Genomic DNA, 26,316 nt, shown 5'->3' on the forward strand with positions numbered 1-26,316 from the left:
TCTGATAATTGTCTCCCTTCCATAGGAATTTCTCCCAGGAAAGAAATATCACCCCAATTCAGTTCCATATCAGAATTACTCTCCTCCATATTCCCTTCAGAGAGACTGGAAAACAGAAAAACAGTCACTCTTCACATGCATCTGTAATAATTTGATTTCAGTTCCTATTTTCTTCCATTTGACCCATATTTATACCTTTCAGATACTTAAGATTTAATAATAATAAGTGTAAATACTGTGAAAAAAAGTCATGTGATTGCACATTAAATGGAAAGCACTTATAAACTGACGGTAGTAAAATCCTAGCCTAGCGAAACAGACCTAAAACAGTATTTGACTATATTTGAATTTTACTTAATGAGCTATCCATGGTGAACATATTACTTCCAGTTTCATAATAAGTTTATAGTTTTAGTAATTCTGCCATTAGTGCCTGGCTCAGCACTTTCTCATTTTAGCTCTCCAATTCTCTTCCAATCTGAGGAGCTAAATACTTTGCTCCTGGGTTTTTGTTTTTGTTTTTTCGAGATAGGGTCTTGCTCTGTCACCCAGGCTATAGTGTCGTGGTGCCATCATAGCTCACTCCAACCTCCAACTCCTGGGCTCAAGTGCTCCTCCTGCCACAGCCTCCCAAAGCACTGGGATTACAAGCACATGCCATGGTGCCCTGCTAATTTTTAAAAATTTTAGTAGAGATGAGGTCCAGCTTTGTCGCCAGTCTGGTCTCGAACTTCTGGGCTCAGGCATTCCTCCTGTCTCAGCCTCCCAAAGTGCTGGGATTACAGGTGTGTGCCACCACACTTGGCCAACTTCTCAGTATTTTTATCAACATGGTCACTTGGCCAATTCCTCAGTATTTTTATCAACATGGTCTTCACCCTCCTCCCTCAACTGGATTCTCCCAAACATGCAGCTTTTTAAACTAAAATGAGTCTAACTAACAGCAGAATCAACAAGGAATGAAAACAAATCAGCAAGAATAAAACAAACAATCCCATCAAAAAGTGGGCTAAAGAAATGAATAGATAATTCTGAAAAGAAGAGATACAAATGCCCAACAAACATATGAAAAAATGCTCAACATCACTAATGATCAGGGAAATGCAAATCAAAATCATAATGCAATATCACCTTACTCCTGCAAGAATGGCCATAATCAAAAACTCAAAAAATAATAGATGTCGGTGTGGATGTAGTGAAAAGGGAACACTTTCACACTGCTGGTAGGAATGTAAACTAATACAACCACTAGGGAAAACTGTAGAGATTCCTTAAAGAATTAAAAGTAGAACTACCATTTGATCCAGCAATCCCACCACTGGGTATCTACCCAGAGGGAAAGAAGTCATTATATGAAAAATATACTTGCACACACATGTTTATAGCAGCACAATTTGCAATTGCAAAAATAGGGAACCAGCCCAAATGCCCATCAGTCATTGAGTGGATAAGGAAATTGTTATATATATATATATAAACACCATGGACTACTACTTAGCCATAAGAAGTAATGAAATAATGGCATTTGCAGTAACCTGGATGGAATTGGAAACTACTATTCTAAGTGAAGTAATTCAGGAATGGAAACCCAAACGTCGTATATTCTCACTCATAAGTAGGAGCTAAGTTATGAGGACACAAAGGCATTAAGAATGATACAATGGACTTTGGGGACTCAGGGGAAAGAGCAGGAGAGGGGTGAGGAATAAAAGACTACATATTGGGTAGAGTATACACTGCTGCAGTGATGGGTGCACCAAAATCTCAGAAATCACCACTAAAGAACTTATTCATGTAACCAAATACCACCTGTTTCCCAAAAACCTATGGAAATAAAAAAAATAAAATGAGTCTATAGCAGAATAGCAGAATATATATAAAATAGCTAGCTGCAAAAAAAAAAAAAGGTTTTGCTATAGAAACTGATGCCTATGTGAACTGAGCATAATGAGGACACTTATCACACGAAAATTTTCATCTATCCATAAACTCTGGTATAACTTGTCATCAGAGAATTGCTATATTATAATCGGCTGGCACAGAGAAATAGATTCATTATAGAGTATTAGAAACTTTATTTTGAAAATTGGATTTTACTTGTAATTCAATAGCAGTATTCTTGAAAGTAATCAATTCCTATTCTAGTGGAAAATGTAGTCATTTCATAAATAAAAGGAATACCAGAAACAAAACTCAAATGACATCTATAGGATTATTATTTCAGGAAGTTCTTAACTCAAAGCCACTTCCCTTGCATTAGCATCTCAATCAATAACAAGAAACATTGCTTAAAGTGAGCTAATAATTGTAGTCATTTTATGTACATACCAACAGTGTGGATGGCTTTCCTATAGGGCATTAGGCCAAAATTGTACTGAAAAACTCCCCTGGCATGAAACAGGGGCAAAGCAAACCCCATGATCTTCTGTAGTTTATCTTGAACAGTTCTAATCCATGAGCCTTCGGGGTTGTCAACTTGTTTGAACAGTTCATTTTCACCAAAAGAAAACACTGGGACCAGAGAGACGCTGCAACAACAAAGGGGACAGGTGAGATTATTCAATGAAAAGGATTCAAATAACTTATTCTGTTTAGCTGACTCTTGCAACCAATTCTGAAAAAATTTTTAAATGTGCCCAAGCCTTCCTGTATTGCTAACTTCACGTTCACTGAAACTGTCTTAACTTGACATTCTTTAGGGAGGAATTTCAGCAGGCTAGCCATTGATGGGATTTTATTCTATAGAAAATTAGGGTTCCAGGAAGCTTCTCTTTTATCTATAGCTTTGGCCACTGTTGATTTGGCTGGAAAATTACACTGTGTGTATAGAATGTTGGTGTTTGTTGTTGTTCTCATTGTTTTGTTTTAGAGTTAAGTTTAATTGCTGAATGTCATGGCATTGAGCTACTGTAGTAAAAAGGTCATATTCCATTCCCCAAGAACATCCACACCTGCTCTTACTGTCAGATGGACTTGGAGGAGGTCTTTAAGGGCTAGAAAATCACCTTACTTCTTTGTGGTTTGTTTAATAATGTCTTTACTTTGCTGACCCACTACTTTACAAAAAAAAAAAAAAAAAAAAAAGGCCACTTACCCATGGGTCAAAGCAATTTTAACAAATCCTTTCCGCTGGCGGATGAACAGAGTGGACTTTCCAGGATGGGCATCCAGTGATTCTTTTGCACCCCCAAGGACAATGACAGAGATGTTTCCACCTCCCTCCTTGCTTACCACATAGGACACACTTTTCTTGGAAACTGAAACTAGCCCTTAGTAAATAAAACAAAAAGTTTAACTAGTTATCCTTTTAAAAAAAAATTACAACGTTTTATCATAATATTCCATGACAATAGTAAACATTTAACAAAATTTCCTACACTGCTTACCTTTGGAGCACTTTGTAAGTTTGTAATTTTTCATAGTCAAATCTTTAGTAATGTATTCTATTAATAAGTTAACATTTTGGCAGGTAGTGGGCTAGGTCTTTAAAATACCATTCAGTCATTAGTAGGTTTACCACTTGTTTGTTTAGGTAGGCTGTGCACTGCTGAACTCTACAGGACACCATTTATATTGCATTCTGAGTAAAAGGATCCCCTGCCCCTGGAGTTGTTCAGTGCACAACCTCCTCAGCTGTATATGGTGGCCTTGATATTTATCCTGGCAAAGTTTTACACAGAACCAAAAAGTATATTCTCCAAGAGGCTGCAGTGGATTTTCTGAATATACAATGGCCTGTTTTCAGATATTCTAAATGGATCATTATTTTCCAAACCTGGATTTATAATATAAATGTGATAGCATTTGGCTGTGTCCCCGCCTAAATTCATCTTGAATTGTAACTCCCACAATTCCTTCATGTCATGGAAGGGACCAAGTTGGAGGTAACTGACTCGTGGGGGCAGGTCTTTCTCATGCTGTTCTCATGATAGTGAATAAGTCCCACGAGATTTGATTGTTTTATAAAGAGGAGTTTCCCTGCACAAGCTCTCTCTTTGTCTGCCGCCATCCATGTAAGATGTGACTTGCTCCTCCTTGCCTTCCGCCATGATTATGAGGCCTCCCCAGCCATGTAGAACTATAAGTCTTTCAAACCTCTTTTTCTTCCCAGTCTTGGAATGTCTTTATCAGCAGTGTGAAATGAACTGATACAAAGTGGTTAAAAAAAAAAAAATCAAGACATTTGACAACCTAGATCAGTTGCCAGATCTCTACATGTTTCCAATATGGATAGTCTGCCTTTGGTAAATTGTTCATTTAAAACAGTTTGATAATTGTTCAGTCTGTATTTCAGGCTTTCCCATGTAAAAATAACTTAAAAGATTTCTTTTCAGATTTCACATGTTCTGCATACTGAGGAAAATATAGGAAAGAATAAAGACAAAATACAAACCATTCTTGAACTACATTTCAGAAATAATCACTTTTAATGTCTTATGCGTCTTTCCATTCTGGGTTTTATCCATTTTTATTTAGTCATAACAGAATGTGTTAGACAGGCTTTATAAAGACATAGCATATCTCATCTCTTGAAGAAAATGGTATGCTAATTTTACTATGGGTTTCTATTATGGGAGGAATTATGACAGGATTCTGAATGACCCACTGCCCTCTTAAGAGGCAGAGGATGCTGGGTTAAAGGTAGAGAGCCTGAGCCTGCCTAGATGGGTTTGAACCTTCACTGAGGTCAAGGCATGCCATTCTGCTCTGTGTGAACCTGAGTGAGAGTTGGGTGCATCTCTTCCACCAGGAAGAGGGCCTCTTGGGTTTCCACACCCCTGGCTCTCCTAGCTTGCCTCTGGCCACTTCTCAGTTTTCCCTCAGGTTCCTTGTCTTCAGGCCATCTTTCAATGCTGTTATTTCTTAGGGGTCCTTCCTTATCTCTCTTGTCCTCTAACCTCATCTATACCCATGGATTCAAATACCATTTATGTGTGCTGAGTTCTCCCAAACCCATCTGTCAGGAGATCTTCCTCCTGAGGTTCCAGGCTCATATCTCCAATTGCCCAATTGACATGTCTACATTGACAGCTCTAAGACACCTCGAACTACACGTCTCCAAACCAAATGCATTAAATTCTCCCTCAAAGTGGTCCCTCTTCCAACATTACTTATCAAGGTGAATGGGACCATCATCTACCTGGTCAAAACACAGCTTCTTCCATATGTAGCCACCTTCTCCTTTCTTAACCACCACATTCATTTGAAAGCATTTATTGAGCATTTGCCATAGGCCAGGTACAGGGCTAGATGTTGATAATAATGACAAAATACAGTTGCTGCCTTCATGAGGATGCATCAATCACTAAGTCTTAGTGACTCTATCAGATATTTTTGATATTAATCTCCTCTTCTTTATCCCCAGTGCCATTGCCACTGTTAGCTTAGCCCTTATCACCTCTCCATTCATCACCCAACAGGTCCCTTCCATCATAGTCTCCAGGCCTACCTACCTGTAACCACTTTCCAAGCTGCTGCCTGAATTATCTTTCTATTACACCAAATCCATCAGATCCCTCCTTTGCTCAAAATCCCTCCAAGTTCCCTATGGCTTATCTACAAGATAAAACCTAAAGTTCTCTGTATGGTATATATGGCTCTTGTGATCTGATCCTGTTACCTGTCCAAGCTTAAGGGGTAAACAGAAAGGAGCATGAACCTGAAACACAGTTGGCTCTGGCTGACACCTGATAGGTATAGATATACACAAAATGGGACAAGAGGAATGGGTTGGAGGTGGGATTTAAAAGAACTCACAGATGCAGAATCCTCTTGCGTAAGAGCAAAACCGAGTGCTGTCAGCAAAGGCCCTCTGAAGCTCTATGGTTCCATACTACATGAGGTCTGGTGCCTATGTCTGTCAGTCTTTCACTCCCAGAGAGGCAGCCACCTGGGCAGGCACAGTCAAGAGGGGCAGCCTTGGACCAAGGACTGTCCTAGGAATCTGGTTCTGGGAAGTATAGATAACTCTCTAGACTTAGAGACAAGGATAGTCCAAACCTCCACTGGCTGAAAGTTTGAATATTTCTATTTACCTTTTAGGGAAAGGAAGGTTGTACCACAGAAAATAATTCATGATGTCAGAAACCAGTGATTGCTGGGCGCAGTGGCTCATGCCTGTAATCCCAGCATTTTGGGAGGCCAAGGCGGGCGGATCAACTGAGGTCGGAAGTTCCAGACCAGCCTGACCAACATGGAGAAATCCCATCTCCGCTAAAAATACAAAATTAGCCGGGGGTTGGGGAGCATGCCTGTAATCCCAGCTGCTTGGGAGGCTGAGGCAGGAGAATCACTTGAACCTGGGAGCTGGAGATTGCCGTGAGCCAAGATCACGCCATTGTTCTCCAGCCTGGGCAACAAGAGCGAAACTCCCTCAAAAACAAAAGCAAAACAAACAAACAAACAAAAAACAAAGAAACCAGTAATTGCAAACAGGTTTCCTCTCCAAAGCCAACTCTAGTAAACTGCAGTGGCTGTAGGGGCACTATACGGAGAAAGATTCTAAGATGGAGTATATGCGTCTGATATGGCCATGGAGAAGGGGGTACCCACATCTCTTGGGCCATGAATTTGCCAAATCTTCTCTTAACTATACGACTCAAACTCACCTGCAGCAATGCTTTGAATAAGCAAACACTTCAAATATGTTTCTGTGCTTTTGTGAAACTTAAACATTTTTCCCTGTAATTTTCTTCCTTTTATAAAACTCTAAAACAATGTATACAAAACAAGGAGGAGAAGTAATTCCCCCCACCAAACCTCTTGGTGGTTAAGAGGGGGATAGTGCACCCTCTGCAGGCCAGATGCGGTATAGCTTAGAGGGTTTAGTGCGCCCTCTAGTGTGCCCCGTGGACCAGGCTGGACTTTGAAAAGAGAAACAGAATCTGAAAATCCAGCCGTGAACCCTGGTCCTTGGGTGCTTAGTGATATCCTACCAGGTATATAATGACAATAATCACTTGAGAAATTAATAAGACGTAATAAAAATCTAGAAAACCATGAACAATTCTTTTTTTTCTTTCTTTCTTTTTTGAGACGTAGTCTCGCTCTGTCACCCAGGCTGGAGTGCAGTGGCACGACGTTGGCTCACTGCAACCTCCATCTACTGGGTTCAAGCAGTTCCCCCACCTCAGCCTTCTGAGTAGCTGGGATTACAGGCGCCTACTACCATGCCCTAATTTTTGTATTTTTAGTAGAAACGGGGTTTCACTATGTTGGCAAGGCTGATCTCGAACTCCTGACCTCAAGTGCTCCAGCCCACCTCCGCCTCCCAAAGCGCTGGGATTACAGGCGTGAGCCACTGCTCTCATTTCTTTGTATTTATTTTTTTAATTGTGATTGGGTCTCACCCTGTCACCCAGGCTGGAGTGCAGGGGCGCCATCTCAGTAACTGCAGCCTTGACCTCCCAAGCTCAGGTGATCCTTCCACCTCAGCCTCCCGAGTAGCTGGGACTACAGATGTGTGCCATCATGCCCAGCTAATTTTTGCATTTTTTGTAGAGACAGGGTTTTGCCATGTGGCCCAAGCTGGTCTCAACCTCCTGGGCTCAAGAGATCTACGCACCTCAGCCTCCTAAAGTGCTGGGATTACAGGCGTGAGCCACCGCGCCCGGCCTGGACTCTTATTTCTGAGCCAAGTTATTTTTAATCTAGGAAGCCAGCAAGTTGAATATGTTTAGTTTTATCACTGCTGATACTTCAAGACACAACGAAAGACATTTTCCATTTCTAGTATTCGTAACAGTGTGCACGGTGCCTCTCCAAGGCAAGTAAGTGATTTGTCACTTACTTGATCCATGATTTCTTCTTCTACATCTGAATACACAAAATGCATTCATTACTTTATTTGATCATTGTGTTAATATTCATTGAACATTTCTATGTTCCAGGCACCATGCTGGATACTTAAGATGGAACAGAAAAGAAGACACAGTTTGTGTCTTTCTGACACTTACAGTCCAGTGGGGGAGGGCAGGAAACACCCAGACCACATAGGAAGTGCCAGATGAGGATAAAACAGGTTTTACTCTAAGAGACCATAAACACACATGGGCCTGTGAGGAAATGTTCTGTGTGCTCCTGCTACCCCAAAGCACTGTGGAAGCAGTGATCCGCCATCACTTACCAATACTCATCATATACTCTCGGAAGGCAGGACACCAGAACCAAAGTGGCAGCACATGAAGGTATGAAGTAAAGCCAGGAAACAGCTCCTTGAAGTCGGAATAATTTGTAGAAAAATTCCCAAAGGCTCCAACCGCCAATATTCCATGGGGGTGAAAACCAAATATATAGTTGTGACTTGGATCCAAATCTTGAGTTTTGATGAGCTACGGCACATTCATATTGAGATTTGAAAAAAAAAGAAAATTCCCTTATTATTTTCCAATGAGAAACAAAAGGACTAGTTTTTGTGTCAAGAGACAATGGAGAACATGACTCATTTTGTTCCCTGGGTTGGAGCTGTTTCCAAATTTCCAAACCATCTTCTGAGCCCAGATTCCTTTATATACAGCCTTCTAGATTTTATCAAGTCAGCTTACAGTTCATTTAGTAATTGGAATCAAATTGCAGCCTTTCTCCCTGCTATGATTTGAATGTGTCCCTCAAAAGTAAGTGTTTAAAAATTTAATCCCCAATGCAACAGTGTTGGAGGTGGGGCCTAATGAGAGGTGATTAGGAATGAAAGCAGAGTTAATGGATTAATGCCATTATCATAGAAGGGGTTTGCTATCTTGGGAATAAGTTCCTTAAAAAAGAATGAATTCAACCCTCTCTTGCTCTTTCTTGGCCTCTCCTGCCCTTCCACCTTGCGCTGTGGGCTGTTGCAGCAGGAAGGCTCTTGCCAGATGCCAACATCTTTGGTATTGGCCTTCCCAGCCTCCACAACTGTGAGAAATAAATTTGTTTTCTTTATAAATTACCTAGTCTTTGGTATTCTGTTTTAGCAGCACAAAACAGACTAAGACACCCCCTCTGAAAAAGAAGCTTGAGATGTATGTGATGAAAACAAATTTCCACTCTCCTCCTAACTCAACATAATTTTTAAAACAATTGTACTCACATGAATTGGAAAATAGTCCTTAAAGTGTTTCCAAATAGTCCAATTTTTGATCCAGCTGGATCTCCTGCCTCCTTGCTCTGGGGTATGCCGGTCAAAGTAAAGCCACGTCAAATAAGGGATGTAAAGGAACCAATAGTTGTGTATGATCAGCATCACAGTGATTGCAATGGACATCTGCCCTGTAAGAAAAGAAAAAGTCTCATGGAATCAGTGTCTGTTAGTATCTGCTCGCTGCAGTGGTCCATGGCAGGGGGATTAATACATACAAGATATGTTAAACCGAGCCTCAGTTCAGGTAAGGTAATACAACAAGACAGTGATGACATAGTATTATTTAACATTTATTGGATGCTTACTATATGCCAAGTATTGTGTTATGGACCCTGCCAAGCTATTTTTATTTAATCCTCATATAGCCAAATACCAATAAAGTAGCCATAGTACTCTTTTTAGTTTTGAAGGCGAGGTGGAAGGAATGGGTAGAGGAAACACCGAGCCATAATGTTCTTTCTAAAGAAGAGAAAATGGAAGCTTATAGAGGGGTTGAGTTGCCCAAGCCACACAGCATATAAGTGGTTGATCTGTCTGAATTTAAAGTCTAACTACTTAGTCATAGCTTTACATCAGCTCCCCTCTGTGAATATATGGAAGGATCATCACTGACAGGAGGGATGTGGAGAATTTCCTACTACAGGAAATCCTATCTTCCTATCTTGACCGAGCAACCATTATTCATGTGTCCACAAAGAAGGCCCATTCTAGCAACAAACTTCATTTTCAGGAACTCTACTGTCAGAGACTGAAATAGCAAAGGTGGGACTCTTCAGATCTTAGCATGCATCACTTCTTGCAACATTTGATAATGAGAGAGCAATCCTAATTATTTATGTGCCTAATAACATAGCTTCAAAATACACAGGGCAAAAACTGTCAAAACTTGACTTGGGTGGTATTGACAAGAATGGTTACCTTCAAGTAACACATGTAGCTCAGCTATACGTTTTTTAAATGCCTATGTTATATACTACAATTTAAAAATTACGAAAAGAGAAACATGCTAACAAGAGAAAGAGGATGTACATGAAGACATAAAGCCTGGCACATAGTAAATCTTCACTAAATGCCAGCTACTATGACTATAAGGAGTGCTGTTGCTGCTTTCTCTTCTATAACACACTGTAGTCTCCAATCTGGGGTTCGTTTCCACTCCCAAACTCTTATCTACTGCCAATCAACTTTGTTAAAGACAACCCTGTCCCCAAGTTATCCACCAAAGTGGATAGTAGATAAATAGCACCTTAATCTATTATTGAAATATACACATATCTACTGACATATATGTTTTACCAAAAAGAGAACATTTATTTATATTTTTTCTTTTCTTTTTTTTTTTGAGACAGAGTCTCGCTCTGTTTCCCACACTAGAGTGCATGGGTGCAATCTCGGCTCACTGCAGCCTCCACCTCCTGGGTTCAAGCGATTCTCCTGCCTCAGCCTTCCAGGTAGCTGGGATTACAGGCGCGCACCACCACGCCCAGCTAATTTTTGTATTTTTTAGTAGAGACAGGGTTTCACCACATTGGCTAGTCTGGTCTCAAACTCCTGACTTCAAGTGACCCACCCACCTCAGCCTCCCAAAGTGTTGGGATTACAGGCGTGAGCCACCGCGCCTAGCCTATTTATATTTCCTGATACAGATAAATCAATACATGTCTCAGATATATCACTGAACCCAGTCAGGAAACGGACTTGCTGCTCTCTCCAGAGTTGGTTAAAGGTTAAAAGACTGGATGAAAGGTTAAGGGAGCATGTGTCCTCCACACCTCTGTGGGGTACCTGTTTCCTTCTGGACCCGCCAGAAAAGTTTTCATGAGTCCAAAGCACGCTGTAAAGAGTGCCTTCTGCCCTCATTCCTACCAGGTTCATTCTATTTTGCTTCCTTTGCTTTCTTCTATCCAGATCTGAGTACTGATGATTTGCCACTATTGGTTAGTTATTTGTTTATTTTGATAAGATGTGCAAAAAAATGACAGGAAACTTACATGGGCCTCATTTTTTTGTATTCAAAGTTTGATCAGGTACGTGGGCCTCATTTTTTTGTGTTCAAAGTTTGATCAGGTAAGCTACAGTGAAACTGGGAAGGGAAAGAGCAGTTATTGAGTGGAGAGCCATTCTCCTTCCCTGCATATGGAGCATCTCGTTTATTCCTCCTTGCAACCCCCAAGGTACACGTTACTGCCCCATTTTACAGTTGTAGAAACTGAGGCTCAGGACAACATGATGAAACCCCATCTCTACTAAAAATACAAAAATTAGCTGGGCATGGTGGCGGGCACCTGTAATCCCAGTTACTCAGAAGGCTGAGGCAGGAGAATGACATGAACCCGGGAGGAGGCAGAGCTTGCAGTGAGCCCAGATGATGCCACTGCACTCCAGCCTGGGCAACAAAGCGAGACTCTGTCAGAAAGAAAGAAAGAAAGAAAGAAAGAAAAGAAAGAAAAGAAAGAAAAGAAAGAAAGAAAGAAACTGAGGCTCAGGAAATTTGAGTGTCCAAATGATTTGCAGCTGGATCTGCCTAATCCTTAAACCTATGCACTTTTTCACAAAGCCACACTGTCCTCCAGCTAATGGTAATAACACTGTAGACTAACTTATTATAGGTGCATAAGCAGGTTCATAAGCATAAAGAAGCAGGCAAGTGGGAGGTTCTGTTTTCCTTTCTACAAAGATGGAGAAACTGACACCAAAAGCAAACTCACCTAATTTTAATCACAGAATGAGCCAGGAACAGATCCAAAAATAATGTCCCCAAGCTACTAATTCAATATTCCACTAACCGACCCCTGAATACCTGAATACATGCTGCATATCTCTTTAATGCTCATTACATGTTTTGCATCAAAAGAAGAAAACACAGTCAGGAGCAATGGCTCATGCCTGTAATCCCAGCACTTTGCGAGGCTGAGGTGGGCGAATACCTGAGGTCAGGAGTTCGAGACCAGCCTGGCCAACATAGAGAAATCCAGTCTCTACTAAAAATACAAAAATTGGTGGTGTGTGGTGGTGGGCGCCTGTAGTCCCAGCTATTTGGGAGGTTAAGGCAGGAGAATCTCTTGAACCCAAGAGGTAGAGTTTGTAGTGAGCCGAGATCATGCCATTGCACTCCAGGTTGGGCAACAAGAGAGACACTCTGTCTCAAAAAAAAAAAAAAAAAAAAAGAAGAAGAAGAAGAAAACACTATAAAAACTAGGTGACTAGATAACTTCTATTTTCTATACATGCTATATATCTCTTTAATGTTCATTACATGTTTTGCATATATAATAGTTAAGATGTAGGTCTGGAATTGAACTGCTAATCGGAATTTGCCACTGACAAGCTTCCTGACCTGGGACAAATTCTATATGAGCTCTTGATCCTCAATTGCACTGCCAGTAAAATGGGCTTGTGACAGCTCACGTTTCCAAACGCCACAAAGGGAATAAGTAACATAAGGGTGTACAGTGCCTGGCACAGAACTACCAGTCATCAAATGCGAGCCACTGTTATAATAACTTTCTTTACTATTACAAATTTGGAGAATGCAAAATGTAGATGCAGACAGGACATCAGGCAAGTTCCTGTCACTCAACAAAAACTACTTTTAAAATTTTCCTTTTGGACTTTTTTTCCCCTGTGAACAGGTTATGTTTCTTTAATATGGCTTTAATATGGCAGGTTTTTTTTTTTTTTGTGAGACAGAGTCTCACTCCATTGCCCAGGCTGGAATGCAATGACATGATCTCAGCTCACTGCAACCTCCGCCTCTTGGGTTCAAGGGATTCTCCTGCCTCAGCCTCCCGAGTAGTTGGGATTGCAGGCACATGCTACCCTGCCCGGCTAATTTTTGTAGTTTTAGTAGAGACAGGGTTTCACCATGATGGCCAAGTTGGTCTCGAACTCCTGACCTCAGGTGATCTGCCCAGCTCGACCTCCCAAAGTGTTGGGATTACAGGCGTGAGCCACTGCACCTGATCCTGTAATCCTTTGATTCTAAATGGGATTGAAAGAAGAAAGCACTATAAAAACTAGGTGACTAGATAATCTCTATTTTCTATTTTTATCTCATTAAGCAATTCAAGGTAACTTGATTCTTCTAAATTGGAGTTCAAAGAGAAGAGGGAGATATAAAGGTCTACGCCATTACATTGTGCAGCTCTCAAAACTCATGTTGATAACTTCAAAAGTTGTCTAGATTCATAAACCAAGTTGAGTTTAAGGCCTGAATTTTAGCTGAGTTGATTTATCTATATTCTGGATTAAAAACCACAACTCGGCTTCCTATCAATGACACTCTATTTTCACTCAGCTCACATAGATTCTACTTTCTCCATATTGTTGAGGAAGCTGTCCCTCACTCACTTTTTTTTTTTTTTTTTTTTTTGAAACGGAGTCTCACTCTGTTGCCCAGGCTGGAGTGCAATGGTGTGATCTCGGCTCACTGAACCTCCACCTCCCGGGTTCAAGTGATTCTCCTGCCTCGGCTTCCCAAGTAGCTGAGATTACAGGCACATGCCACTATGCCTGGCTAATTTTTGTATTTTAGTAGAGGCGGGGTTTCGCCATGTTTGCCAGGCTGGGGGCTAGAACTCCTGACCTCAGGTGATGCACCCACCTCAGCCTCCCAAAGTGCTGGGATTACAAGCATGAGCCACTGCTCCCGGCCCTTTTTTTTTCTTTTAATTTAAGTGAAATTCACATAACATAAAAAACTAGTGATTTTAAAGAGAACACTCCGGTGGCATTTCATTCACAATGTTGTACAACTACTAGCACCATCTAGTTCCCAAACATCCCCCTTATTTCAAAATAAAACCCTTTACCCATTAAGCGGTTACTCCCCATTCCTCCCTCCCCTCCACCGCTGGCAATTACCAATCTGTAGTCTGTCTCTTTTTTTTTTTTTTTTTTTTCCTTTTTTTTGAGACAGGGTCTCACTTTGTCACTCAGGCTGCAGTGCAGTGGCGTGAACATGGCTCACTGCAGCCTCGACCTCTCGGGCTCAGGTCATCCTACCACCTTAGCCTCCCAAATAGCTGGGACTAGAGGTGCGCACCATGATACCTGGATACTTTTTGTATTTTTCATAAAGATAGGATCTTGCCATGTTGCCCAGGCTACTCTTGAACTCCTGAGCTCAACCGATCCTCCTGTCTCAGCCTTCCAAACTGCTGGGATGACAGGTATGAGCCACTGTACCTGGCTGTAGTCTGTTTCTATGGAGGTACCCACTCTCAATATTCATATGAATGGAATGGTATAATATGTGACCTTTTGTAGACTTTTGTTTAACATCAAGTTTTTTGTAGACCTTTGTTTAACATCAAGGTTTTGAGGTTCATCCATGTTGTAGCATGTATCAGTACTTCATTCCTTTTTATGGCTGAACAATATTCCCACGTACACATACACTGTAATCTGCTTATTCACGCATCTGTTGATGGACATTTGGGTTGCTCCCACCTTTGGCTACTGTGAAGAGTGCCACAATGCCCCCATCACTGGAAACTTACTACATGTTTGAAACAAGTAGGGCTCCAGCAAAGTGTATGTGTGATCATTGAATTTAGCACCATCAATAAAGGGACAAAATGACATGATGCCTCCTCATAGGATCTAATGGGAAATACACTCTGTCACCTTAGCCAAGTCCAGGTTGGCGGGGGCACTCTACAAGATAATTGGCTTGGGCTGTTTAAAAATAATCAACCTTATAAAAGCTTTAAAAACAAATAAAAGCTATAGGAACTGGTCTACCTATAAAGGAAAAGTTGAAGACAATTAAGGAAATTTGAATATAAACCATGTATTAAATAAGATTATCGTATCCCTGATACATTTCTTGGGTATGATAGTAGGATTTTGATTATACAGAAAATTCTTGTTTTCAAGCGATACATGCTATAGTATTCAAGTGTTACAATGTTTACAACTTAGTTTCTTCTAAATTGTTCAGCAGCAACAACAAAGTGTGTGTGTGTGTGTATGTGTGTGTGTGCGTGTGGTGAGAGGGAGAGAAAGCAAATGTGGCAAAATGCTAAAAAGTTGCTAAATCTGGATAAAAAAGAATATGTTTTCAAAAATTTTGATTTTATTATGGTAAGAGCACTTAACATGCAGTCTACCTCGTAACAAACACTTGTGTAAACAAGTGTATAACGCAGTATTGTTAGTTGTAAGTACCAAAAACTGTGTCTGTGACATAATAATATTTGGTCTCTGCCCCCAGTTCCTGGCTTAGGGCTCCTAAAACTATTGTAATTTCCTGATCAACAGGGGTGCTAGGTACATCTTTCCGTCTTTTGTTCTAATATTTGAACCCCAGTCCTGATGCTGAGCTTCCAATCCCTTGGAACTTCCTGAATGACAGCAATGTCTTTTCTTCTAATGAGGCAACTCTTGGTGGACTCCAGGATGGTGGCTGGTCACCGAAAGACTAAGCAGTCACTAGATGCTTGGAACCTGCAGCCCCACTCCCATCCTCAGGGAGAGGAGAGGGCTGGAAATGGAGTTAGTGACTGATCATGTTAGTAACTGACCATGCCTAAATGAGGAAGGCTCCATAAAGTCCAGAGTTCAGACAGCTTCTGGGTTGGTGAACACAATCACAAGCTGAGAGATTGGTGTACCCCAACGCCAAGAGGACAGAAGCTCCTGTGCTTTGGAACCTTCCAGACCTCTACCTAGGTACCTCATCATCTATATCCTTTATCATATCCATTAAAATAAACTGCCAAACATAAGTGTTTTCCTGAGCGCTGTGAGCCATCATAGCAAATGACAGAGTTCAAGGAGGAGGTTGTGTAAATCCTTAATTTGTAGCCAGTCAGAAAGAAGCACAAGTGCCAACCTGGACTTGTGGTTGGCATCTAAAGTTGGGGCAGTCTTGTAGATTGAGCTCTTCACCTGTGAGACCTAGCTCCAGGTACACAGCATCAGAACTGAACTATAGAATACGTAGTTGGTGTCTGGAGAGTTGGAGAAGGGTTGGTCCAGCAAAATTAGGGATGTAAATTTTCAGTTTCCAAGAATTGAAGACTTGGCAAGGAGTGGTGGCCAGGTCTGTGGCTTCTGGAAAGCGCTTAAACGCTTACACAGACAATTTCCATACATTAACGATTTTCCCTCTGTTGTCTCTACCCTTTCTGACTCCATTCCACTCACCTAGCTATTTATAATAAGTGAAATTGTTCTATAAAATCTCCATGAACGACCTGCATCAGCCAAAACATTGTGAAAACCATTGAACGTTTGTCTACTTGCATTAAATAATGACCGTAATTAAGAAATAATTTAAGACTTTAACTTGTATATGTATTCTTTCTTCCTATTCTCATCCAAAATTTTCATATTTTCTGCATGAAAGCTGTTTCCATACTTATTTTAACCATTTAACATAGTATGGAGAAAGTAAGTAAAATTCAGAGATAAAAACCATTAGCACTTCTTTCCCTTCTTATTCCCAGAGACACTATATTTTGAAATACCTATCTGTGCCATCTGTGGAACATAAGAATGTAAGTGTAAATTCTTCTGATTTTAAAATTTCTATTTTAAGGGAACTTGCCTCCCAGAGTTTTTAAGGGTTGTGCTAAAAGACAAATCTCATCAGACCCCTTTGCAGAATTTTGCAGCCTAGTTTTCTTCATATGTGGGTTTATGCTACACTGCTTTTAAAAAGTGTTGCATACAGGGAAATACATTTTTCTTGTTTTATAGCACAGTCAATCTTGAACCTACTTCCTTGCCTGAAGAAGGCAAATAAATTATAACAAACATCTGGTTGAAACCAGCCCCATGTTCTGAATATTTCAGGAAGGTTTCCATAAACACAAATACTCTGTATAGCTCAAACTGAAATCCATGGAGATAATCCATAACAAAAGAGACACACTAGCATTTACAAAAGGCCAAGAATCCCTTGTGTAATATTAAAATGCACTTTCTCAAAATTTTCCAGATTAAAGGAACTAATAAGACAACATAATGTGAAAAGACAAAATTACAGCAAATTTAGTTATGGAGCTAATTGACTTTTATTCATTATTCATGAATCAGGGCAGCCTCCATTCTGCAAAACAGAAGGAGAGCTTTTACTGAGTAATGGTGGAACAGTGGGTAACGTAGAAACAAGGAAAACAGACCAAGAGGGAAGAAAAAGTGGATTGGCTATTGTCATGTCACTTCAGGTTTCTTTTTTATAAAGGTTAAAGCAAAGGCGACTTCCTTATTACACTGACTCAGGCAGACTGGATCTCAGGAAAACCGGTCTATTTGGAGATCTTCCTGCTTCCTTGAAGTTTCAAGTTTGATTATGTGGCACATAGGATGAGTGACTCCACTTTGGTTTGCTCGCATCTGCTGGAGCCTAGTGCAGGAGCTCAGTCCAAAACAATGACTGCCCATAATTTCTGTTTAACCCAACTAAATACAACATGTGGATTCCTTTGCTACACAGGACTTTAGTAAGAGAACTGTTGAAATATTTTTCTGATTTGGGTAATTGTACTGTGGCTATGGAAGAGAAATGTTCTTGGTTTTAGGACATATATACTGTAATCAGTTCAGTTAGTTTTCTACAAATTAAATTATAAGCTAATTCCATTCAAACAGCAATCCCAGTCAAAATCCCAGGAGGCTTTTTTTGGTGTGGAAATTGTCAACCTGATCCTAAAATGCATATGGAAATTATAAGGACTTGGGATAATCAAAACACCTCTGAAAAACAACAACACCGACAAAGTTTGAAGTTGGAATCAGTTTGAATATCTGATTCCAAGAATTATTATAAAGCTACAATAATCAAAACAACATGATACTGGCATCAAGATAGATAAACACATCAATGGCACAGAATAAAAAGTCTAGAAATAAACCCATGCATATATGGACGATTGGTATTTCATAAAGGCACAAGGGCAATGCAGTAGAGAGCTGACAATGATCTTTCAAAAAAGAGCTGGAACAATTGGATTATACATATGCAAAAAAAATGAACTTAGACACTGTACCATACACAAAAATTAACCCTACATAGATCATAGATCTATATGGAAAACCTAAAACTATTAACACTGGTAGGAGAAAATATAGAAGAAAATTTTTGTGATCTTGGATTAAGCAAAGAATTTTTTTTTTTTTAATTGAGACAGAGTTTTTTGCTCTTGTCACCCAAGCTGGAATGCAATGGCATGATCTCAGCTCACTGCAACCTCCACCTCCTGGGTTCAAGCAACTCTCCTGCTTCAGCCTCCCGAGTAGCTGGGACTACAGGTACCTGCCATCGCGCCCAACGAATTTTTATATTTTTAGTAGAGGCAGAGTTTCCCCACGTTGGCCAGGCTGGTGTCGAACTCCTGACCTCAGGTTATTCACCTGCCTCAGCCTCTCAAAGTGCTGGGATTACAGACGTGAGCCACCGCACCTGGCTGGATTAAGCAAAGATTTTAAAGATATGACATCCAACACAATCTATTAAAAACATGGATACATTGGACTTCATCAAAATTAAAACTTCTGCTCTTCAAAAGACACTGTTAAGAGATTGAAAGGATAATCCATAGACTGAAAGAAAAATCTATACAAAGCTCACGGCTGATAAATGACTTTATATCTAGAATATACAAGAACTCTCAAAACTCAGCAATAGGAAAACAAGCAATCCAATAAAAACCAGACAAAAGATTTAAACAGATACTTCAACAAGGAATACAGATGGCAACTATGCAAATGAAAAGATGCTCACGGTCATTAGTCATTGAGGACATGCAAATTAAAGCCACAATGAGACACCACTACACACTTACTAAAATTGCAAAAACTGGGGCTCAGCAACATTCTCTTGGCTCCTGGTGGTCAGTGGGGGAAGCGTGTGGGCAAGTCAGCACTCACCATCCAGTTAATCCAGTCCTATTTGCTAATGGATTATGATCCAATCACTTAAGATTCCTATGCAAAGCATTGTGTGATAGACAACACAGCAGGCTGGCTAGATATTTTAGATAAAGCAGAACAAGAAGAGTTTGGAGCCACGAGACAACAGAATATGAGGACTGGCGAGGGATTCCTGTTGGTCTTTTGAGTCACGGGCGAGGCAGTTTTGGAAAAAAATCTAAACATTTCAAAGACAGATTCTCAGAGTAAATGATTATGATGAGTTTCCAATGATTTTATTTGGCCATAAAGCAGATCTGGATCTTTAAAGACAAGTAACACAGGTAGGACAGAGTTAGTACGGCAACTTAAGGCAGCACACCCAGAAGGGATTAGCAAAGGATAGAATGAATGTAGCTTAAACTTTCCATTAACTTGTCCAAGTAATAAGGAAATTTCAAGAGCAGTAACTTCCTTCTTCACCAGAACCGACACGGAAAGAAAAGGACAAGAAAGGCTGCTACTGTGTCATTTTCTAGAATCCTTTGAGTTTTAGCTATCAGCCTCCAGGAAAAGCCCTCATCTTCTTTTTCTCTCCTTACAGTTTACATCTCATTAGTATCTTTCCAGCCTTAGACAAACGTTAGCCTTAGACCAAACCAAGAAGCTGGTGAGTCCTTTCCATGAAGATAACACAATGGTCATTTCCAGACAAATTTAAAGGAAATGCCGAGGCTGCTTCAAAATTATCTGATTTCATTAAAATATATATGCCAGGCATGGTGGCTTTTTAGTAGAGACAGGGTTTCACCACATTAGCCAGGATGGTCTTGATCTCCTGACCTCGTGATCTGCCCGCCTCGGCCTCCCAAAGTGCTGGGATTACAGGCGTGAGCCATTGTGCCCGGCCAATAAGTATTTTTATATGTTTATAAGCAAGTATACTTTACAACATGCCTTGTAAATATGTAAAGGTAAGTATTTAATTCTCATTGTTCATTTTTAACTGACAAAGCATAAAAAGTGGAAACTACAGAAGTTGTGGTAGAACTTTTACTTGCTGGTCTGGTTTTCGTTGTATCCACCTTTGGCCAGTCACATATCTACTCAAGAAACCTTCCCAATAGAGTACAACAGGATGAGACTCTGAGATCATTCTCAGTATCCCCTACTAGAGATTGACTGTTATATCTCAGGTATGAAGCATAAAATTTTAGTTGACAATTAGCATAATTGTGGATGGCTTCTGACTTTGTTTTTTAATTCTGTGGATTGTGTTTAAACAATTCAAAAGCATGTTCCTGATTTTTAGATACTAAAATACACAGTTGTCACTTTATTGAACATGTATGAAAGTCCCACAAATTTTTTTTTTTTTTCTTTCTTTGAGACAGAGTCTCACTCTGTCGCCCAGGCTGGAGTGCAGTGGCGCGATCTCAGCTCATTGCAAGCTCCGCCTCCCGGGTTCACGCCATTCTCCTGCCTCAGCCTCCCAAGTAGCTGAGATTACAGGCGCCTGTCACCACACCCGGCTAGTTTTTTTTTTTTTTCGTATTTTAGTAGAGACGGGTTTTCACCGTGTTAGCCAGGATGGTCTCAATCTCCTGACCTCGTGATCCGCCCACCTCGGCCTCCCAAAGTGCTGGGATTACAGGCATGAGCCACCGTGCCCGGCCAGTCCCATGAAGTTTATAGAGCATACCCTTATATAGCTTCAGGTGCCAGAATTAAAATTGATCTGTATCACAAGAAAAAAAATGCAAAAATTAAATAGACTGCAACGAGTGATGGTAAAGACATGGAACAATTAGAACTCTCATGCGCTGCCAGTGAGAATGTAAAATGATGTAATAGTTTGGAAGAAACTTTGGTAATTCCTGGAAAAGTTAAACCTGCAACTATCATATAATCAAGCCATTACCTTCTTAGGTTTACCTATGAATAAAGAAAGTATCTGTTCATACAAAGATCTGTAGGTGAAAGTTCATGGTAGTATTATTCATAATAGCTATGAGCCAAATATTCATCAATAGATGGTTGGACAAACTGCAATATATCCATGGAAGAGAATGCTGCTTAGAAACAAAAAGCAATGAACTACTGATATATATGAGAAACAGCCTCAAAATAATTATGCTGAGTGAAAGAAGCCAGACAAAAGGAGAGCATATATGATGTGATTCCATTTATACAAAACTAGAAAATGCAAACTAATCTGTGGTGACAGATCAGATCATATCAGGCGCAGTGTGGCTCACACCTGTAATCCCAGCACTTTGAGAGGTCAAGGTGGGAGGATCCCTTGAGCCCAGGAGTTCCAGACCAGCCTAGACAACATAGAGAGACCCCATTTGTATAAAAAGAAAGAAAGAGAGAAAAGAAAGAAAGAAAGAAAGAAAGAAAGAAAGAAAGAAAGAAAGAAAGAAAGAAAGAAAGAAAGGAAGGAAGGAAGGAAGGAAGGAAAGGAAGGAAGGAAGGAAGGAAGGAAGGAAGGAAGGGAAAGGAAGGAAGGAAGAAAAGAAAAGAGATCAGTGGTTGCTTGTGAAGTGGTGTAGGGGGTGGGCAGAGAAGGAGGGCTTACTGTTTGATTTTATTACTAAATGAAACATTTTGCTACTTTAAAATATATTCCAAGTACTAATAGCTTAAACTCACTTTCCTGGTGGTGGCAAGAAAAATGCATTCTGGAATTTTGATTTAAAGATCTTAAATCTCTAAATTTCTTCACCACCGGAAGTAACTATTATATCAACTCCTTACTTAAAACTTGATAATTAAATGGAAAGAAGATAGCATTTATCCTTTCTTTCCTGTAAAAATTGAATTGTAGGGTAGTCAAATGGTGCTACATGATGAGACAATATTTTTAACTGCAGAAATTCCAGCTAATAAATGAAGAATAAATGATAGAATAAGAAAATCACCATTTTGCAGTTTCAAATAAAACAAGTAATTCAGGCAAGGATCATGACTTAAATCACTAGATGAAAGTTTGCAGCACGCCAGTCATCACCTCGGATTACTTCCTTCCTAGACCCACTGACCAATTGTAGACACAAATAATGGGACAAGCACACACTGTGTGTGCATCCTGATGTGATGTAACACGAAGTGCACAGCAACACTTGGGAAGAAGTCTTGCCCAAAAGGTTTCATCTAAATCTCATCAAGCATTTAGCTCTAACTTCCATCTTTGAAAAGAAATACAAGGGATAGAGGAACAAATTAACCCTACAAAGAAGCAGACAAACTCACAAAGTGAGACATCCTGCAGGACCCATGTCAAATGGTTTCTTCAAGGCTTCATTGACAAGAAAACAAAGGGGAGACACTGTTCTACACGAAAGACACGAAAACCAAATACAACACGTGGGTCTTATTTGGATTTGAGTTCAAACAAATTGCCAGTAAAAGTGTATTTTGTTTGGGCACAGCGGCTCACACCTGTAATCCCATTACTTTGGGAGGCTGAGGCAGGAGGATCACTTGCGCCTGGGAGTTTGAGACGAGCCAGGGCAACATAAGGAGGCCCCGCCTCTATCAAAAAGAAAAAAGTACAAGAAAAAAAGTGTAGTTTTGGTGCAATTTAGGATATCTGAACTTGGTTTACATGATTTTAAGCAATTTTTGTTAACTACGCTAGGTATGACAAGAGTACTATGGTTACACACAAAATACTAATTTTTAAAATATGCAAACTAGGCCGGGCGCGGTGGCTCAAGCCTGTAATCCCAGCACTTTGGGAGGCCGAGACGGGCGGATCACAAGGTCAGGAGATCGAGACCATCCTGGCTAACACGGTGAAACCCCGTCTCTACTAAAAAATACAAAAAACTAGCCGGGCGAGGTGGCGGGCGCCTGTAGTCCCAGCTACTCGGGAGGCTGAGGCAGGAGAATGGCGTGAACCCGGGAGGCGGAGCTTGCAGTGAGCTGAGATCCGGCCACTGCACTCCAGCCCCGGCGACAGAGTGAGACTCCGTCTCAAAAAAAAAAAAAAAAAAAAAAAAAAAAAAAAATATGCAAACTAAAGTATTTAGTATTAAAATATCTTAATGTGTGAGTTCACTAGACACAAAGGAAACAACAGACACTGCGGCCTACATAAGGGTGGAGGGTGGAGGATGAGGAGGAAAAGCTACCTACTGAGTACTATGCTAATTATTTGGGTGATGAAATAATATGTACAATTCCCACAATGCAAAATTTACCCATGTATCAAACCTGCACATGTACTCCTGAACCTAAAAGGTAAAAAAATTATACAAAAAAAAGATTTGTTTTAAAATACTTTTTGCAAAATAATGGATAAAACGTATACAGCAAATTATTAAATAACTGTAAACCTAGGTCATGGGTATATGGGAATCCATACTTTTCTATTTTCCCTATGTTTGAAATTTCCCACAATATAATTTCCAAGATATGTGATAATACAAAATACGCTCCTGCTAACACAAATGTCAAATGTGCGAAACGTTAAAAACATGGAGGTGAATTGGATCTAGAACCACTGTAGTTTGATTCAAATTAGGCAAAGGTCATTGAGCACCTGTCATGTCTTCATCACTAATCCACTCACATGTCGCGACTTTCCACTACTGAGCCATGTGATCTTGAGTAATTTACTTTGCCTCCTAGTTACTTCATTGGTAAAATGAGGGTAAGGGGTAGTCACTCTCACTGGGTTGCTGTGAGGATTACATGAGTTAATACTCTAGGAATCTGGTGGGTGGATAGTTCCTATTCTGGGTGATAGTCTAGAAACAGCCATTCAACAAGTATTTGTGTATATCTTGAGTATTTGTGTATATCTCGAGTATTTGCATATATTTTCCACAGGCCAGACACATACTGTGTGTTCCCTCACTGAGCTTGTGAGTAGGACAGCCACAGAGAACTTTCTCAAGTCACCACAGCCATACACAGATATAAGCAATGATAAGTGCCATGAAAGAAAAGAATAGTGGCTATCAGAGATGTGTTGAATGATCAGTTAGGAAGTCGGACTCCAAGTTCAGGCCATTAAAGAGAGCAGTTTAGTGGTTAAAGCAGAGACTTTGGGCAGAATACTTGGGTTTGAAACCAGCTCTACCATGTCCTGCTAGCTGCATCACCTTGAGCAATTTACTTCAGCTCTTAGTTCCCTCATCTGTACCATGAGTGCAGGAATAGTCCTTACCTCACACGGGTATTGTGAAGATTGCTAGTTAATCGTGGATGTTGCTTAGAACAGCACCTCTGGATAAGGTTGTGTGTTGTTACCTCGGTGGTGCTTTGATCCAGAGCAAAACGGGGTGTAATGTTATCAACCCTGCCTCACGGTGTGGCCTGTGAGGACTTAATGAGTTAACATTTTGAATTACTTTTTTTTTTTTTCGTAAATTCTACCTAGCAGCAGAGGTGAGTAACTTGGAGAGTTCTTAAAAGAGGAAAAGGAAAAAAAAAAAAAAAAAAAAAGGTGTACAGGCTTCATTCTGAAACAAACAACTTAGAAATTCCAGGGATGAGCAGGGCGCGGTGGCTCACGCCTGTAATCCCAGCACTTTGGGAGGCTGAGGCGAGCGGATCACCTGAGATTGGGAGTTTGAGACCACCCTGACCAACATGGAGAAACCCCGTCTCTACTAAAAAGACAAAATTAGCCAGGTGTGGTGGCACATGCCTGTAACCCCAGTTACTCGGCAGGCTGAGGCAGAAGAATCACCTGAACCCGGGAGGCGGAGGTTGCGGTGAGCCGAAGATCTCCCCATTGCACTCCAGCCTGGGCAACAAGAGTGAAACTCAGTCTCAAAATAATAAAATAATAAATAATAATAATAATAATAATAATAAATAAATAAATTCCAGGGATAGAGCCTGGGCATCTGTATTTTTTCGAAGCTTCTCCAGTGATTCTCATCTAGAGCCAGGGTTGAGAACTACTGATTAGGCTTTCGAAATGTAAAAGCAGTTTTAAAAGTGTAAAACTCTCCAATGCAACGAGTTTATTACTATTGGCACCCCAACGCTGTACAATCCATGATCTTACAGCATACACGTGATCTTCATCTTCAGAAGAGTTTATGTTTCAATAGAAGGGTCTCCCCCAAATTCCTCTCTCCTCCCACATCACCCCTATGTACTTCAAGAGCAGAACAAATATGAAGAAGAAGAAGAACAAAACCCAAGTAAACACCTTTGCCCCATCTAATGATTCGGCTCGTGTATGTTTCATGGGCTCAACCTGGGAACCAACTGGAACACACACGCTCCCGGGTCACATTATTTCCAGAGAGAAACCGCTCAACCAAAAGCAATGAGCAGGCTTCTTTACAGAAAGGTACTGCTATGCATCCAGGAAATCTCCAAAACGGTAAAGGGAACACTGCTCTTTGTCAGGAGGGTGGGGAGACGAAGGAATCAGGTTTTAACTACGTAGACATTACTTTTCCATCTATGAATCAACAGTTCGAGAAACGAGTTTGCCAACTTTTGAGGGGTTAAAGTGCTCAAGCGTTGGATGGAGTCATGGTTACATTTTGGTGGATACAGTTGCCAAAAGTCATTGAGCTGTATCGGTATAACTGCGCCTTTTATTGTAGGCAAGGTGCACCTCAATTAAAAAAAAATAATAACGCAGGGGAAAATAAAGTTAAACAGCCATTAGCGATGAGGTTCTCGTGAGGAAACAAACCAGCTTCCACGTTAGCGCCAAACGCCCTCTTTCACCTGCCTGCTGTGGCCAACAGGGGAAAGAGGGTTGGAAGGTTCTATGCAGGTTCTGGAATCCGGACCATCCCGAGGGAGGACAGGGAGCCCACGCGGCGCTGCCGGGGGCGGGATCCTTACCCAGCAGCATGAAGTACAGGACCCACTGCAGCACGGCCACCGTTTGCAGCCGCCGCGCCAGCGGGATGTTGAGCGGTGCAAACTCGACCTTCATGGCCCAGCCGGGCGAGGACTGCGCCAGCCACTGCCGCCTGCACCCCCGCTGCTCTGCGGCGCCTGTGGGAAGTGTCCGGCCGCACTGGGCGGAGAGGAGAGGCAGAGGCTAGGCAGCGGGCGGGGACCCAACTTCGCTCTGGGTAGGAGGGCGGGCTCGGCTGAGGCTGGGGGCAGCCAATCACAAGCGCCCCGCGCCAGAGCTGGCCCAGCGCCCTGGCCGGGCAGCAGCTGCCGCGGCCCGGGGCGCATTGGCTGGCGCGCCCAGGAGCTGGCGAGAGCGCGCCGCATGGGACATGAGGGACGGGGAGAGGGGTCAGCTGGCAGCCAGCCCTTGCCAGGTAACGCGGGCTCCTGCCGCCTGGCTGAGGACCTGGGATCTCCACGAGGATCTGACCATTGTTTAGCTGATTGATCAC

The 26,316-nt window shown here is 41.2% G+C and overlaps 1 protein-coding gene across 1 annotated transcript in view; it reads right to left on the reverse strand.

Moving 5' to 3' along the window:
- The window catches only part of MOGAT1 (monoacylglycerol O-acyltransferase 1), a 44,605-nt gene extending 18,621 nt beyond the window's left edge, over positions 1–25,984 (reverse strand). Inside the window, exons 1-5 of the mRNA XM_017859900.1 lie at positions 25,805–25,984; positions 9,065–9,243; positions 8,126–8,330; positions 3,095–3,269; positions 2,329–2,528 (exon numbers count right to left, since the gene is read on the reverse strand). Of these exons, the coding sequence (XP_017715389.1) occupies positions 2,329–2,528; positions 3,095–3,269; positions 8,126–8,330; positions 9,065–9,243; positions 25,805–25,898 (853 nt within the window). The 5' untranslated portion in view covers positions 25,899–25,984. The remainder of the gene's footprint in view (positions 1–2,328; positions 2,529–3,094; positions 3,270–8,125; positions 8,331–9,064; positions 9,244–25,804) is intronic.
- Between the last annotated feature and the right edge of the window lie 332 nt (positions 25,985–26,316).

Source organism: Rhinopithecus bieti, unplaced genomic scaffold (genome assembly GCF_001698545.2).
Source record: "Rhinopithecus bieti isolate Rb0 unplaced genomic scaffold, ASM169854v2 scaffold_53432, whole genome shotgun sequence".
Taxonomy (NCBI): Eukaryota; Metazoa; Chordata; class Mammalia; order Primates; family Cercopithecidae; genus Rhinopithecus; species Rhinopithecus bieti.